The sequence below is a fragment of the Podarcis muralis genome, chromosome 4 (genome assembly GCF_964188315.1).
Source record: "Podarcis muralis chromosome 4, rPodMur119.hap1.1, whole genome shotgun sequence".
Lineage (NCBI taxonomy): Eukaryota > Metazoa > Chordata > Lepidosauria > Squamata > Lacertidae > Podarcis > Podarcis muralis.
Genome location: NC_135658.1, coordinates 101,626,944 through 101,644,627, shown reverse-complemented (window position 1 = coordinate 101,644,627; position 17,684 = coordinate 101,626,944). Strand labels below are relative to the sequence as shown.

At 44.6% G+C, this 17,684-nt stretch overlaps 1 protein-coding gene across 9 annotated transcripts in view; it reads right to left on the bottom strand.

The window, feature by feature from the left end:
- Window positions 1–2,321: 2,321 nt before the first annotated feature.
- PCDH9 (protocadherin 9) overlaps window positions 2,322–17,684 on the bottom strand; it is a 737,830-nt gene continuing 722,467 nt past the window's right edge. For all 9 annotated transcript variants that reach the window (XM_028728398.2, XM_028728399.2, XM_028728400.2 and 6 more), the window contains one exon: window positions 2,322–4,711. In XM_028728398.2, the coding sequence (XP_028584231.2) occupies window positions 4,338–4,711 (374 nt within the window). In that variant the 3' untranslated portion in view covers window positions 2,322–4,337. The remainder of the gene's footprint in view (window positions 4,712–17,684) is intronic.

The window sequence follows — 17,684 nt, the reverse complement described above, 5'->3', positions numbered from 1 at the left end:
GCTGTTTGTGTAGACTCATTCTCAAAGAGCAACACCAACTCCCAACAATTGCTTTCCCAAAGTCCTGTACAGAACCAGGTGTCTCTCCCTTCAAATCCTTCTTTAAACCAATTTCCCCCATGAATACACATACCTGAGTCTTTATTCACAATAAATTCCACACATATGCAACTGTATTCACTCAGTGATAGTGATGATGCTTATTAATAGACATTATTGTGTTCTAGCTCCAAGTCTTGTCAGCCAGCCAAGTTCCCACAACAGTTCTGTGTGTGTGTCCAGCTGCAAAAATGACTTAGGATTTGAAAAGCCATTGCATTGAAGAGTACTTTCTATTTGTCATCCCGTTCCATCGGTGTCAGGTATTTGCGCATTCTTTTTTCATGATCAGTTGATGGTATTATGTGATAGAGTGATCAGTACAATCATCATACAAATGCATGTACTAATATGGGTAACATTGTTCCTACTCTTAGATGCTGTCAAGGGAAAACATGGGAGAAATCTCCAGAGTACACACTGCCATATGACTTTGTTCTACCAACATTAATTGTCACCATGTGTTTGATTTTTTTGTGCCTGTGTGTGCTCACATATAATAGACAACCAAACTATGATCAAATTTTTATATTTTTCTCCTGGCTTATTGATGCTCCTCAGCATATGGTACCAGGGTCTCAAAGTATTCCACTTCTGAGCATAAGGGACAATCAAATGAACATGATATGTAGAAGGAAAACAATTTAATAACAGATTGCCAAGAATCAGGTAATAATTCATGTCAGATAACAAAAGCATCCTTTAGTCAGTAGTGTGGCATTAGCCCCAATATTGTTTCAGAAGCCTGGCAGCTGTAGAAAGGTAATAAAGAGGGTGGAAAACCTAACAAAAATAGTAATTTAAAGGCTCTGCTCAGGCAAAATATGTGTATGAATTTCAAGAGAAGCTAAAAGGATTTCTGTTGTGATAGGGGGCAGGTGGGTGGTGCGTAATGTGTCTCTAAATTGCCACCAATTTTATACCTGAAATGGACCAGGTGAGACATCTGTAGAAATTTCTAGAAAGTTAACATAATATTTATAAAGTTCATGAAAATTCTAACAGGGAGCGGAAATGTTTCCCTACTATGCAGTTCGACTATGGATAAAGTGACCCATAATTTGTTGGGAGGAGGGATTTAGAAATGGATGAATGGAGCACCATCTCTGATTTCCCCCTCACCAACACTCACAGGTTGCCTGCAGTAATGCCTCCAAGCACATCAAAAGAGAGGCAGGCAGTGTTGGGATTCGCAGGATACTAAGTAAGTCTGCAAGCTTCAACAGGCTGATGCAATACTCTGTGAAGTGCTGGGTCAGAGTGACTCAGCAGGAATGTGATTAATGTGATTGGCTATCACCTGTTTTAAAAAGGAAAGCCTGCTCAACAGTAATTGTGGTGGTTGTGCTGTGGTGTGGTGGAGAGTATTCGTTTGCCTTAAGGAGCAGGTACTCTATATAGACTGTTTTTGTAAATACTTGTATATAAGGTAAAGGTAAAGGTACCCCTGCCCGTACGGGCCAGTCTTGACAGACTCTAGGGTTGTGCGCCCATCTCACTCAAGAGGCCGGGAGCCAGCGCTGTCCGCAGACACTTCCGGGTCACGTGGCCAGCGTGATGAAGCTGCTCTGGCGAGCCAGAGCCGCACACGGAAACGCCATTTACCTTCCCGCCAGTAAGCGGTCCCTATTTATCTACTTGCACCAGGGGTGCTTTCGAACTGCTAGGTGGGCAGGAGCTGGGACCGAACAACGGGAGCTCACCCCGCCGCGGGGATTCGAACCGCCGACCTTTCGATCGGCAAGCCCTAGGCGCTGAGGCTTTTACCCACAGCGCCACCCACGTCCCTTGTGTATAGCTCACATTAAAAAGACTGCATTGGAAAAACCTGGGACTCTGAGCGTTTTGCTAAAAAGCGCCGCGAGGAATTCGCGACAGGCAGAACGTTCAAATGGAAAAAGAAGATTGGGAACGAAGGGAGAACTGAGAAGGCAGACAAGTCCACAGTACCCATTACTGCCTCTTTGACACCCACAATGTTCTGGCAAAGCCAAACAGAGGCTCAGTTCATCCTGGTCAGCAACTTCTGCCTGTTACATCTTTTTAAATATTGCCTTCCCCTATAGCCTGAGCCATTGCCATCATTTTCTTTAGCTGCCACACTTAAGTTCAAGATTTCTCCCCTTCCTGCTTGTTTCCTCTGGCTTCAGTGATTCCCCTCCCCCTTTTCCTTTAATAAGGAAAATCTTAAGAAGGCATCAGGCCAAGAACTCCCACAAGACAATCAGGAATTCAGAACATTTATTGCAAGAGCTGAATAACTGTAAATAACGTTGAACTGGCAAAGCAGTAACAAGGATAACTGTTTAGATATTTATTCGGTCAAAGTCATCAAACACCCCTCACAAACTGACATAAGTACTGCGATAAGCAATGCACCCCTAACCCATTTTATGCTTGTATATTGTGGAGGAAAGAAAACGTGAACTGCTATATACAAAATAACTTCGGTTAGTTTTGGTAAGAACAAATTAACCATCAATATTAGCTACCTTTATTTTTCTGTGTGTTTATTTTAAGACTGATGTTTAACTGTGGAATAAGATAATTTTTTCTTTTGTACTTTAAGGACTCCCCCCCGCCCATGTTGCATGCTATTTGTTTAAATTGTCTGTCATGCCTTAAGAAAAAAACGCCTAAGAATGTTCAGATTAGGATTTATTAGACGTGCAACTGAGATCTTATTAACATTAGGAGTCACTTTGCTGGTTTGATTCAAGTGACACAACACTGGTACCTGCCAGGCATTGACCAACTATGGTAACAAACAGTTAAACAGCAAGAATTAGAGATTGAACCCTTTCATTTCCCCCAACTAGCCTACCAGGAGAATGCTTGGTTACATCATGAAGGCACGACACATTAAATATTTTGTGGCTATGATCTAAAAACACTTGTGTTACTACAACATCAATGCAGATGAAGATCAACACAACCGCTGCCATTTGAGCAATACAAACTGTCTTAGGTATAGACACACACAGCCCAATCGTTTTAAAAAGCAATTGTTAGATATGGATTTACTGGGTACAAAATAACTCAAGAAATGTTCCCGCACAAGCTCCATTGATATGAATGGGCACTTAGGCACCTCCCATTCAGTTCGATGGGGCTTGTATATTGGAACCACTCAGCAGCAGATTGTTCCCCTTCCCCTCCACCTACGGTAATTTTGACTAGTATCACTCTCTAGCATGATTGCAGCCAATAATGTCCATTCAGCTGCTGTCATGGTTTGTGTTCTCTTTTTCTCCCCTTTGCTTTGCAAATCAGAAAAACAACAAAAATAATAGTGGCTAAAATCTCAAAGCCCTTACTTCAAGTGTTATTTCAGAATTGGCAATAATTTTATTGGCAAATTTTTGTCATGTAAAATAAAATATTTCCCTCCCCTCCCTCTTTTCCTCAGTTTTTAACACAAGTGTTTTGAGCTCCTTGGAACATTGTGTGTCAGACAGACTACCAACACAGAAACACCATCACCAAAAGAAACAAAATAATAATAAAAAACAACAGGAAGCAAATGAAATAAAGTAGAAAAAAAGCAACTGTGAAACACAGAATTATGCTACAGTATTTTTTTAGGTGACCGTTATAAGTACACAAAAGTTATTAATAATAATTGATTCTATTTACAAGTACTTGAACACTGATTGACTTAACAAGTGTCCACTAACGTTGTTAATAGCACAGTAGGTTTAATGTTTGCAATTTTAGTTGTTTTGTTTCAGTAAAGATGTCAAGTATAGCAGTCCCAGCACAAGATCAATGGTAACAATAACACAATTTCCTAATTGGATATGCTTTCTAAGAATTGCAATCCACCGTCTCTCTCTCACACATTCTCTCTTTCTTTTTCTCTCTCTCCATGTGAATCTTCTACTATTTGCAGCAGCAAGTCCAGGGTCAAAAAACAAAGGAACATAAACAAACCCCCACCCGTTATCCCAAGCAAATTGAAAAAAATTAAGATATTTTGCAAACTGGAGAGATTCTCTGTAAGAGTTTGATTATTTCTATTTAACAAAACCACACAACTAGTAGAAATGCTCTTTTGTGTTGCAGTTCCATGGAGCTACCACAAAGTTATGCATATCTCTGCTATGTGACGCATAGTTCTAGAGGTCTACTCAGTACATAAAGCTCTGACACACACACACACACACACACACACACACACACACACAGTATTAGCAAGTCTAACTAGGCTAAAGTCACTGTTCCAAAGAAGCCTTTCCTTATAGCTGGTTCTCCTTCGGACTCTCCACTGGTCCCGGTGCTTGTTTATAGGATTTCAAGTTAGCCAAAGGAATGTCAGCCATGGGATTGCCAGGGTTGAAATGGCCTTCCCCCGAGCCAAACTGCTTTCGGTCACTGAACTGGTTTCTGTTGCTGTCTTCTTTCCAGGTTCTGGTCAACGTGTGGCCATTCACCAGTTTGTCTTTCTTAACCCATTCCTTCTGAGGTGCAAAGGTGGAGAGTGGAGACTTTGGCTGCTGGTACGAACCCAAAGAGGGAGGCATCCAACAGTTGTCTGAGTGACCCAGGACCAGGCATTCTTGAGTGCACATCTCAGTAGCTTCAGCTAATCCTCGAGGGCCAAGAGGTCCATCTGTGGTGAGATGAGGGCACAGGCAGCAGACAGAAGGGGTAGGGAGCAGAAGAAAGAGAGAAAAGGGGTGGTTAGATTTTTTTTCTGTCTTTTAATAAAAAGTGTTACTTATTCATTTAAATATATACATATATTGCCTGCCTGACTAATCTATTCACCTGACTAGGACCATAAGGGTATAAGGTGGGTAATTAACACCAGCAACAACAATTCATAAGCTGTGCAAGCAACTTACAATTATAACAGCTGCACACACACAAAAAATCCATATGAAATTTTTTATACTATGCTTTGTCCAGTTCTTCAACAATAAACCACGAAGGCCCTCAAAAAACCAACTAAACCATGTGAGGCAGCACAGGGAGAGTGAAGTTCTTCACCCTGCTTTCCAATGCTGAACGCTATTGCCAGTTCCTGAGAGGGCGAGGAGCTCAATGTAGCACAGGCGTGGCAGGCGGAGCCAATCTGATCTGCCTGCCAAGGTGCCCTCACTTTCCTGGGCTCCCATGTATCACTTCTCTCCCTACCAGGAACTAACAATACTCTGCACTGGCAGGTCAGGCACTCGTGACACCAATAGTTCCCGGCTTACCCCTAAGCTACGCATTTGTGGCTTCAGAGGGAGTGTAACCACATCAAGATCGTCCACCCAGTCTAGGGAACTGCCCACTAACAGTCCATTTATCTGACCTACTTAATGGAAAGATTTTCTGGAAGCCTGAAAACAGAGAAATCTTCTTTTTTAAAAAAAATGCATTTCTTTTTATTAGTTAGAGAGGTCACTGTACAAGTCCATTTTTGAATAATAGCTGCATATTGGTGTGGGCGTTGTTTTAGAAAGCGTGGATTGTGTAGATTTGCATGAAAATGCAAGCAGAACACAGTTTCTCCCACATCCCAACCCATCCTGAATTTCTTGCTTAGGACTGCTAGATAGAACCGTATTCTGTCAAAAGGACCCATGTGTCAGCGTTCACGTGTCAATTGGACATGTCCAGAATGGCTGTGGCCTGTATGTTCAAAGCGCGAATCTAATGTAAGTAGATCTGACAGATAATGTGTTTCAGCTACAAACTTCGTTTTTTTAATATCAAAGCTACAAGCTCCCCCAACCTCCACACATTCTGTGCCAAGCCTATGTGTGTGCAAGGGGTACACATAATAGGTACTCTACCTTTTAAAATAAATAAATGAATTCAAAGCCTCTCAAGTGGGAACATAATATAAAAGCCTTGTTGCATTTTTTTCAAACTCAAGCAGGAAATGCCAGCCAGCCAACAAATTCACATAATGAATTCTGACACACATTACCACCAGTGCAGACCCACGCCTTTTCTCTGCATGTTTCTCAGTGGAGTCAAACTGCGGATGAGTTATTGATCTGACCAGTGTGGATATGGTGAGAAACCAAGGAATGCAAATAGGCACCATCGAAACTGACTTAGCTCTGTATTTTTCAATGCTATCCATCAACTCACTCACAAGATTCTAAATATATATATTTCAGTTGCAAATTACCAACAGCAAAGGCAATTTCTTTAAGGCTATTCTTTCTCTTGTTCCTAAAGAAACAAAGTTGCTTTCATTACCCTGTGTACAGACAGTCAATTGTTTCTTGATTAAAATCAAGTGACAGGAAGGTGATAGGAAGGAAATTACTGATTTATTTGGAGCACAAAGTTAACTGATAGTCAGGAAGGCTGTAGTCAAAAGTGCTTTAAAGGGCAACCCAAAGCAGAGAAGAAGAAAACACAGAAAGAGGATCTGATCACTGTCACATCACCAAAAAGAGAGGGGGGAAATGATTTTATGGAATCCCAAGTATGGAAACCAGGAGGAGGGGCTGGCAGAAATTGGGCAGGGGGGAGAGTCCCTACATTCTGTAAGCTGCTACCAGTTTTATACTAGAGCAAATTTGGCCTTTTTATTGAGGGAAACAGACAAGTAATTTCAAGGGAAGCAGCAGTCGTATTTGACATAATCATACTAAAATCAATGCACTTAAGTTAGTTAAGACAACATTGGGTCTGCTCTCAAGTATGACTTAGGTACAACTTCAAATGAGCTTCTTCACTAAAGACTGGTAAAAAGTCCCTGGGGATTTGCATACAGATGCACTCCTTGGTGATTCTGGTTTGCAGAACCTTCTGTACAGCATTACACAATGAGCATATCAACAGATGTTCAACTGAGGGTAATCCGACAGCACCAAGCATGTTTAAGGGGGGGAAAGAGTCCTGGCTTCATGTGCCTCGTTTTGCGCTTCCGAACGCAATTCAAAGTGTCGGTGCTGACCTTTAAAGTGCTAAGCAGCCTCAGCCTTGTATTCCTGAAGGAGCATTTCCAACCCCCCAACCCCCCATCGTTCAGCCCAGACACTGAGGTCTAGCTCTGATGGCCTTTTAGTGGTTCCCTCACTATGAGAAGTGAGGTTACAAGGAACCAGGCAGAGGGCCTTCTCAGCAGTGGCACCCGCCCTGTGGAACACCCTCTATCAGATGTCAAGGAAATAAACAATGACGACTTTTCATCTGAAGGCAGCCCTGTCTTGGGAGGCTTTTAATGTGTGATGTTTTGTTTTAAAAGCTGCCCAGAATGGCAGAAGCAACCTACTCAAATAAGTGAGGTAGAAGAAATTTATTTTTTATTAAATTCACTTGTGTTAAACCCAAGGAAGACAAGTGGGTATAGCCTGAAATAAATTATTATAATTATCACTATTATTTTTTAAATTTGTATACCAGCCTTCATCCAAAGATCCCAGGGCAATTCACAAGACAAAAATACAAAATACATAGTAAAACAAAAACAACCCAATAACCTGCCTCCCACAAAAACAAATTAAAGGAAATGTGATTAAAAACATACAATAATTTAGGACTGTAAGTTTCACTTATTTTTTAAAAGAAGGTCTAAAATCCTGAGCTTTACATTTGAATCCCTGAATTTTAATGGAAGAAAAAAAAAATTCTTTATGTTATAACTCCTTCCTGGCCTTTCCTTATGTCTTTGAGTCCTCTCTGCTATAATCTGACACAGGTATTTCACAGAGGGAGGGGGAAGCAGCTAGTAAAAGGGAGTATTTCCAGCATATTGTTAACATTTCGAAAGGTTAATCTATAGGTTAAACGCTGATTATTTTCTTTTCTGCTGACAACAGCAATTTGCTTTTAATTAGGTTTTCTCATTTTTTTCTGCCTGAACAATAATACAATCCTATCTTGCTGACCCAAAAGGGAATAGTTTGGCAGGGATTAAATCTTTCAATGCACAATAAAGAGGGAAGAGGAGGAGGAGGAGGAAGAAGAAAGCCCATCGCCCTCATTCATGATAAACTGACACATTTCGTGAAATAGACACGGCTCCATTTCGAAGCTTTCAGTGGAATGAATGGAAGGCCTCAGCACCAAACTTGCATGTTTCATGACCTCATCCAGAAGCTAAACAAACTAAACTCAAGTTCAAACACAACTAACATCTATTTTCGTTTGGGCTTTAAATGAGTAATAAGCCGTTTTTAAGTCAGAATGAAAATATGCTTGTGGCCCTTTAAGCCATGTCAAATTAGTCTCTTGAGAGATTTATTTCTCATTTAGTTTGCTTTCCTCAGTAACAGCTCCCGAGATCTAAGGCACTTAATTTTGGTGTAGGGTTTATGCAAGCTTTGCTGGCTGATAAGTTGGTAAAGTTTATATGGGGCTTTGGAACTGTTTGTCAGAAGAGCGATTTAAATGCATACTTTCTTGGTGATGAAATGCATTATCTGCACATATTCTCAGGGATGTGCCTGGAGCAACCCATTTTAAGTAGATGGATATTTTTCTTCACTCCCTGTTCCCCCGTCAATTACAATACTGGGGACATCCAGCCAATATCAGAAACATTTCTTTTGCTAACGCTGCATCAGTGTTAAGCCTGGTTAGTGCTAACTGTGCATTGCCTGAGCTCAGGCAACAGAAATGTTTCACAGCAGCAACCCTCTCTAGTGGCAGATGGGGAATTTTCAGTTCAGGGGAAACCTTCAAAATATTGTGTGTGCATTGTCTCTGGAATGGGGTGGGTGGGTGGAAATATAGTAATATTTTAGTTGAAAATTGAAGCACTTGGTATAATAAGGGGGTATAATTGCTTATATGAGTCCCATTAGAAAGTAAAGCACCATTCTCCAGCCTAAGGTTGCCACTTGCATTTCCTCCTTTTGGAGGTGACACATATCACAAAGACATATCCTCCAACATTTCTCCAATTAAAATAGGGATATCCCATTCCATAATGATAATTTTACTATTTATACCCCATACTTACTGGGTTGCCCCAGCCACTCTGGGCAGCTTCCAACATCTATAAAAACATAATAAAACATTTAACATTTAAAAAAACAAACCCTTCCTTATACAGGATTGCCTTCAGACAGCTCGGGAGGCGGATAACTCCATACCCTCCAACATTTCTCCAATGAAAATAGGGGCATCCTAAAGGAAAGTGGGACATTCCGGGATCAAATCAGAAACCGGGACGATTTCTCTAAATCAGGGATGTCCCTGGAAAACAGGGACACTTTGAGGGTCTCACATAGGTTTGCATAAGATAATTTCTATCTTTAGATGCATACTGAGAAACAATGACTGTAATTTCAAAAGAAATTAGTACTGGAAAGACTGGCCTGTGTACTTGCTTGATCTACTGTCCAGATGCTGAATTTCACAGAATAATAGAATCACAGAATTGTAGAGTTGGAAGGGCCATTGAGTCTCACAACCTATGATACAGGAATCCTGCCCACAACCTTCCCTGGGGGGGCGGGGCGGGGGCTTGAATTACCAACATTCTGGTTAACAGCCAGACACACTGACCCATTGCACAATTTCCAGGTCCCTCTTCAGCCTTAAACCTGACTGGACTCAGCAACTGTTTCAAATCAAGGACACCATCGGGCACATGGCTCCCTATCCACCCCATGCCCTGCTGCTTTTCTGAGGGGGCGAAGAGGACGCTTTTTAGTGTGTGAGAGAGAGACTGTTACAAAGGAGGCTGCTAGAGCACGCAGCGCTAAAGGCTAAGCACTCAAGTATCCATAAAGTGATAACTTGTCCATCTAAATAATAAATTATAAATAATAAATAAATGAATGAATTGTTTTTAACTGTTTTTACTTTGTATTTTTTCTTTTTCTTTTTTCTTTTTGTAATATTTTGAAAACTTTAATAAAAATCTTTTTAAAAAAATAAATAAAATAAAATAAACCACCACAGATTTTCTTTAAAAAATCATTTCAGTCTTCCAAATAGAGTAAAGTTATACATTAAGCTGTGAATCATCAAGTTTATCCTGGTTTCCAAACGAGTATTGATTCCGCCCACGTTACAATACAGATCCACAGGATACAGAATGTGGTGGTTATGTTCTAGGCCAGGCATGGCCAAACTTGGCCCTCCAGCTGTTTTGGGACTACAATTTCCATCATCCCTGACCACTGGTCCTGTTAGCTAGAGATGATGGAATTGTAGTCCCAAAATAGCTAGAGGGCCAAGTTTGGGCATGCCTGTTCTAGGCTTCATTTCAGAAATTTCTAGGAGCTATAGCCAAGAGAAACAGGTTGTGTCACACACACACACACACACACACACACACAGTCTCTACCCTGGAACATAACAACGAACCATCAGCAACACTGCAAGGGCCTTTTGGGAACCAAACTTGTTTCACAGTTACTCAGACACAAGCCTCGTTGGAGGTAAGAGCAAAGCCATGCACATATGAACCTGCCATGGACTAAGGCAGAGAACTGGTCAGTCTTGCCCATTGTAACCTACTCCAGCTGGCAGTCTCAAGCAAGAGTTTTCCCAGTGTTTATACTGTACCAAAGACTTTTAAACTAGTGATACCAGAGACCAAAAGCTAAAACCTCCTTGATGCAAAAGGACACGCTCTGCAACTGGCGTCTTCCCATCCAGGGTGAGTTCATCCCTCCTGCTCTAATTACACTGCCCCTTCCATCTCAAATCTCTTCCTGGTCGGCACTGTAAGATGAAGTGAGAAATTATGATCATGAGTGGACTAAGTAAGATGAGAAGGGATGCTTTCTGGAATGCACACAGCCTTGGTTTTTTGGCTTTGTTTTTTTAATTCCTTTGCACAAAGAAGAAAGCATAATGTTGACTTAATGGTAATTATCTCTTCCCTGCACTGTCACCAAACAATGGCTTTCTCCCAATTTTCTGAAGTTGTTTCATCACCACATACAATGACACCACTTTAAAGCTGTTCCTGCTGCTTTTAATTTTATAATTACATTAATTTGTTTCCCTTTTCTTCATAAAAACGTCACTGAGATCTCTGTATCGAGTTTTTTTCCTCCCACACGCTGAAGTATTTCATTGAATTCTCCTCCCCTCCCAACATCATCCTTCCCCCACCCACCCCCAAATTATTTGTTCTCCAAACAATCCAGAATAAATCTGGTTATCAGTCTTGGCTGCTTGAATATATAATGACGCAAGTGCTGATAAAACTGTACAAGCCATCTGTCTCCAAATTTAAATATTTTGAAGGCAAACACAGTCGAACATAAGCAAGAACTCCTTAAAATTGCCTTTGTAAATATTTATATCTGATTGTGCTCAAAAATAATGCCTTTTGTTGTTGTGTTTTTATTCTGTTAATAGCTGTCAGGCAGCCTCACATTCATGTTGCCTCAAAAGCAGGCAGGTGGAAGACAAGAGAATAATCTGTGCCAGTCAAGTGCCTGCTCTTTCCTAATGGTGGAAATTCTGAGTGGTCTTTTATCTCATTTTATTATACCCAGAAGCTAAACTCTTATTCCATTGATTAACTCACTGCCGCAATTAGTGAGTAGCTTCTGGCAAGCTGACCGACCGCATTTCCACCTCCTGCTTCAAAGGCCTTTTGCTCAAAGGCTGGATAATTATCCTTTGACTCAGGAAGAGTCAAGACCTCAACATTACCAGCTCTCTCCTGCCCCCAAATAAATCCCACTCAAAGATTATATATATATATATATATATATATATATATATATATATATATGCACATCCTGGATACAAACAGCCAAATAATTCCATACAGCTGTGACCGGAAGGTAGCAAAAGTCATTTTTTATTATGATGACCTATTTGTATTGGATTAGATTGTTATAAGATATGTGAACATAGCTGTATACTTTGTCGTTCCTTTAGCTTCTAAGCCACCTTGTGTTCAGCAACATAGGAAGGTGATACAGTGGTACCCCGCAAGACGAATGCCTCGCAAGACGGAAAACCCGCAAGACGAAAGGGTTTTCTGTTTTGGAGGCGCTTCGCAAGACGAATTTCCCTATGGGCTTGCATCGCAAGACGAAAGCCCATAGGGAAATGCTGGCGGTCGGGAGCAAAGACTTTCGCCCACAGCCGGCCTTCAGAAGAGGACCTCTTCTGAAGGCCGGCGGGGGGCAAAAGTCTTTGCTCCCCCCCGCCTGCCTTCCCCCCGCCTGCCCCGGGCGATCTTAAAATGCTGGCGGGCGGGAGCGAAGCGTTCGCTGCCGACCCCCAGCATTTTAAAATCTCCAAGGGACAGCAGAGAAGTCTCTGTCCCGAGGAGATTTTAAAATGCTGGGGGTCGGGAGGGAAGCGCTGCCGACCCCCAGCATTTTAAAATCTCCCCGTGTCCCGGGAAGGTTTTAAAATGCTGGGGGTCGGGAGCGAAGCGCTGCCGACCCCCAGCATTTTTAAATCTCCCCGGGACACGGGGAGATTTTAAAATGCTGGGGTCGGCAGCGCTTCCCTCCCGACCCCCAGCATTTTAAAATCTCCTCGGGACAGAGACTTCTCTGCTGTCCCTTGGAGATTTTAAAATGCTGGGGTCGGCAGCGAACGCTTCGCTCCCGACCCCCAGCATTTTAAAACCTTCCCGGGACACGGGGAGATTTTAAAATGCTGGGGTCGGCAGCGCTTCCCTCCCGACCCCCAGCATTTTAAAATCTCCTCGGGACAGAGACTTCTCTGCTGTCCCTTGGAGATTTTAAAATGCTGGGGTCGGCAGCGAACGCTTCGCTCCCGACCCCCAGCATTTTAAAACCTTCCCGGGACACGGGGAGATTTTAAAATGCTGGGGTCGGCAGCGCTTCGCTCCCGACCCCCAGCATTTTAAAACGCTGTTCCGAAGGGGGGGGCGGGATCACCTGCCCCAGCCGCCCCACTTCGGAACGCTGTTCCGAAGCGGGGTGGGGGGAAGACCTGCCCCAGCCGCCCCACTTCGGAACGCTGTTCCGAAGCGGGGAGGGGGGGCGGGAAGACCTGCCCCAGCCGCCCCACTTCGGAACGCTGTTCCGAAGCGGGGAGGGGGGGCGGGAAGACCTGCCCCAGCCGCCCCACTTCGGAACGCTGTTCCGAAGCGGGGAGTGGGGGCGGGAAGACCTGCCCCAGCCGCCCCACTTCGGAACGCTGTTCCGAAGCGGGGAGGGGGGGGCGGGAAGACCTGCCCCAGCCGCCCCACTTCGGAACGCTGTTCCGAAGCGGGGAGGGGGGGCGGGAAGACCTGCCCCAGCCGCCCCACTTCGGAACGCTGTTCCGAAGCGGGGAGGGGGGGCGGGAAGACCTGCCCCAGCCGCCCCACTTCGGAACGCTGTTCCGAAGCGGGGAGGGGGGGGCGGGAAGACCTGCCCCAGCCGCCCCACTTCGGAACGCTGTTCCGAAGCGGGGAGGGGGGGCGGGAAGACCTGCCCCAGCCGCCCCACTTCGGAACGCTGTTCCGAAGCGGGGAGGGGGGGGCGGGATCACCTGCCCCAGCCGCCCCACTTCGGAACGCTGTTCCGAAGCGGGGAGGGGGGGCGGGATCACCTGCCCCAGCCGCCCCACTTCGGAACGCTGTTCCGAAGCGGGGAGGGGGGGCGGGATCACCTGCCCCAGCCGCCCCACTTCGGAACGCTGTTCCGAAGCGGGGAGGGGGGGCGGGGACACCTGCCCCAGCCGCCCCACTTCGGAACGCTGTTCCGAAGCGGGGAGGGGGGCGGGAAGACCTGCCCCAGCCGCCCCACTTCGGAACGCTGTTCCGAAGCGGGGCGGGGGGCGGGAACACCCTCTGAAGGCGGGCAGGGGGCGAAAGTCTTTGTCCCCCCTGCCTGCCTTCCCAGGGGCTTTTAAATCGCCCCGGACAGCGGAGAAGTCCTCCGCTGTCGGGGCGATTTTAAAATGCCGCCCGCCAGCATTTTAAGATCGCCCGGACAGCGGAGAAGTCCTCCGCTGTCCCAGGGTTTTTTAAAATGCTGGGGGTGGGAAGAAAAGCCCTTGTCCCCCCCCCCCCAGCCTTCAGAAGAGGTCCGGGGACAGACTGTCCCCGGACCTGGTCTGAAGGCGGTTTCCCTAGGAACGCATTAATTGATTTTCAATGCATTCCTATGGGAAACCGTGCATCGCAAGACGAAAAAACCGCAAGACGAAGAGACTTGCGGAACGAATTAATTTCGTCTTGCGAGGCACCACTGTACTCAAATTAAAAGTGGAAGTGGTGTGATGGTGGATATTGGGGACCCACTAGCAGTGACCTGAAGCAACGCCTAGTCTGAAAAGGTTAGCAAACTGGACAAGGACAACGTGCTGGGATTTAAAAATTGGCCACAACTTTATTGAGTCCAGATCTTGGTTGGCTCAGGCTTTGGGTGTAAATCCCTTTGAGAGCCCCGGGTGGATGGCTGAAGCATGACATGGGTCCTCTGCGGGATGCAGGTCTGCATGTAGGGCCCTCCTAAGCCCATCTGCTGCATGCCTTGGATTTTGGTCACAGACCTCCAACTAGACCCCTCTAATAGGGTACCTTGCTCTGAGGTGGGGGTTAGGCACCACTTCACCCCCATGAAATGTTAAACTAAGGATTCCAGCCCCATTGCCTATATCTGCCAGAGTTGTGACTATTGATATGGGGAAGGCAAAACCTCAAACAGGGCCAATCTGTTTGCAGGCATATTCCTTCCCATCTCCAAATATGGGAACCAATATAGAACCACAGCAAAGCCAATAGCACATAAACCTAGGAAGGAAAAGGTTGGAAGACATAATCATAGCATCACTAAATAGGGTGGAAAAGATGTTCTTTGGCAGACTGCTGTTGGGCACAGCCAGCTTTTATAGGCTGAGGGCGGACTAGAGCAGGGGTCGGCAAGCTGCGGCCCATGGACCACACGCGGCCCACAGGGGTCGTTTAAATGGCCCACGAGCCACCCCCAAATTGAGTCACCCACTTGGTGAGTCCCCACGTGCTGCACTAAACCAGCGCAGCGTGGAGCGTGGACTTGCTTCCGCAGGGCTGGAAATCGCGCATGCACAGATGCCGAAAATCGTGTCTGCACAGATGCGATCTGGCCCACAGAGCAATCTCCGCGGGAGTGAACCGGCCCAGGTGAGGTAAACCTTGTCGACCCCTGGACTAGAGTGAAGCCTGCTCCCCTCCCCTCCACTCTCAAGCCCCGCCTACTTGCCCCAGCTGGCTTGGCCAGGGTTCAAATGACTGGATTCAGTTTTACACATTCAGCTTTACGTGCCTGTATTCCAAACTCTGTTTGGAGGCTTTTGGGAGAGGTGGCTGCCAGCTGAGCTAGCAGATAAGTGTCGACCTGTGCTTTGAGGATTGAGCCCTGGGTCACGTGGCCAAGATGAATGGAGATTAGAATATGTGGAAGTTTATCCCTGCCCTGCCTCCTTTTCGGGACTTATGCTGCCTTTAATTCCATTTGTTTAAGTTCCACCAGCTGAGCCAGGGTGAGGCATTTATGTTGGCCGAGGTCTAGGAAAGACCAAGATCTGCAGAAAATCATTGGGGTAATTCCTAGTAAATGACTGGTGGGCTTAATGCAATTTGGAGGGTCACAAGTTGTGGCAGCTTGACTCAGCAGAACTCAGGGAGGGGAGGCCTCTGAGTCTCATCCTGCCATCTCTTCTTCAACTTCATTGTTATTATATTTATTCTAGGTCCCATCCTATGTTAATATGCATGATTAAGATGCATGAGAGGCAAAGGCTGAGGGCAAATCCACTAGCATCTTTTCCATACTCCAAATTAAAAATACCACTATAAAAAGAAGTTTAGTTCACGGGCGGAATATCAGTGTCATGTTCTAGAAGCAGGCAGTCACCTTGAAAAAAGTGGCAGAGGAGAAACCAAGCAGGATTCTGCAAAACCTTTTGTTAGCAAATAAATGGGGATTACAGTTTTACACATCTCTCCCACAGATTTTATTCTTCGGTCACAGACGAAACGTCAACATTTGGAGATGGAGATGGTCCAAATACAACACACAGGCAGCCAAAGCAGCAGATTCTCTCCCCGGGAGAATATGGTTATTTAGACAGACTTTATAGCTCAAAAAGAACAGATACCAGCACATCTTTGTAAATCCGTACCTTCTATTTCACGGCGTGGACCTCATCCATCTTTTTAACTGCTGAAGCTACTGCTGAGGAGAACATTACCACAACTAATTCTGTCTTTTCCAAATTAGCATTTTTGTCGCATTCCCCATCTTTTCCAAATAAATTTTTAAAAAATTTATGCAAGGGATTGAAATGAACCTTCTGCATTTGACATATTTGCTAATAAAAGCAGAGCACCCACAGCACTGGATTAATATCCACTTTATTAACACATATTTTCTGTTATTTAGTTGAGATGTTTTAGCCAGCTGCTAGGGAGATAAAATGAATAGAAATTTATTGAGTTTGCTTATGCTTTTTGCTGAGAGAAATGCAGAACAATCTAGACTAAACACTGAGAACTATTTGATCATCCAATAGATGTACTGAATATTTCTGAATGCTGCAGATGGAAGTGGTGCCATGCTTCCTTAACTGACTGGAAAAGTTAAGGGGGCAGAATGGTGGATCCCTGTTCACTCTCTAGAACAGGGCAGTCACTTACAGACGCCTTGTTAAAACCGTGTTTATGGAAGACAAACATACTCTGCTACGAGTGATCACCAAAGAAGAAGAAGGCGGCAACCTAAGGCCCGGGGGCCGGATGTGGCCCAATCGCCTTCTCAATACGGCCCGCGGACGGTCCAGGAATCAGCGTGCTTTTACATGAGTATAATGTGTGCTTTTCTTTAAAATGCATCTCTGGGTTATTTGTGGGGCATAGGAATTTGTTCATTCCCCCCCCCCCCAAAAAATACAGTCTGGCCCACCACGTAGTCTGAGGGATGGTAGACCTGCTCTGGAAGCTTTTGGGTAATAGACATGCAGGTGTCAGTTGGCTAATCCCTGGTCCAGCCAGGTGATTTTCCTTGGCCTTCAGAGACCCCAACATAAAATCTCCCCCCCCCCAACTATGTTGGGTACTCTGAAAAGGAAAAGGAAAGAAAAAGAAGAAAGAAAGATGGCCTCTACATAGTAGATGTATTGTAGTTGTTCAAACTTCAAGAAATGAACTTGACACCTGACCTATGCAAGTAGCACCCCCCGGAAATTCCCAGACTGCAATACCAAGATCAAAAAAACAGAATGTTCTGGTCTTCCTTGCCTCACACCAACCACAGTTCTTATTGTAGGCTCACCAGGCAGCAACTTCACTTAAGTTGAATCTGGCAAGTGTCAATGTAATCTACTATTTAAGAGTCCTAGACAAGGACTGGACAGACCCAAGTTCAAATTCAGATCCCCACTTAGCTAATAAAACTGGCTGTGTGGCCGTGGGCCAGCCACTCCTTCTCAAACTAGTCTATCTCACAGAAATGTAGTGAAGGTAAGATTAGGAAAAGGCAGGAAAATTGTCACAAAGACAAGATCCAAAATAGAGGGTAATGAGGGCAATAAACATAGTGTTCTACATGCACAGTTCCCTTTAGTGAATAATTTTAAAAACCTGCTAAACCTGTTTTACCAAAGATGAGAGTGAGACAAAGGAATGTGTGACTAAACCAAGAGCAACAATGTGCTTTAGTCGTATCACTTTCAACTCTCTTTTCTTAAAAAAAAGAAAAAGATTGTCT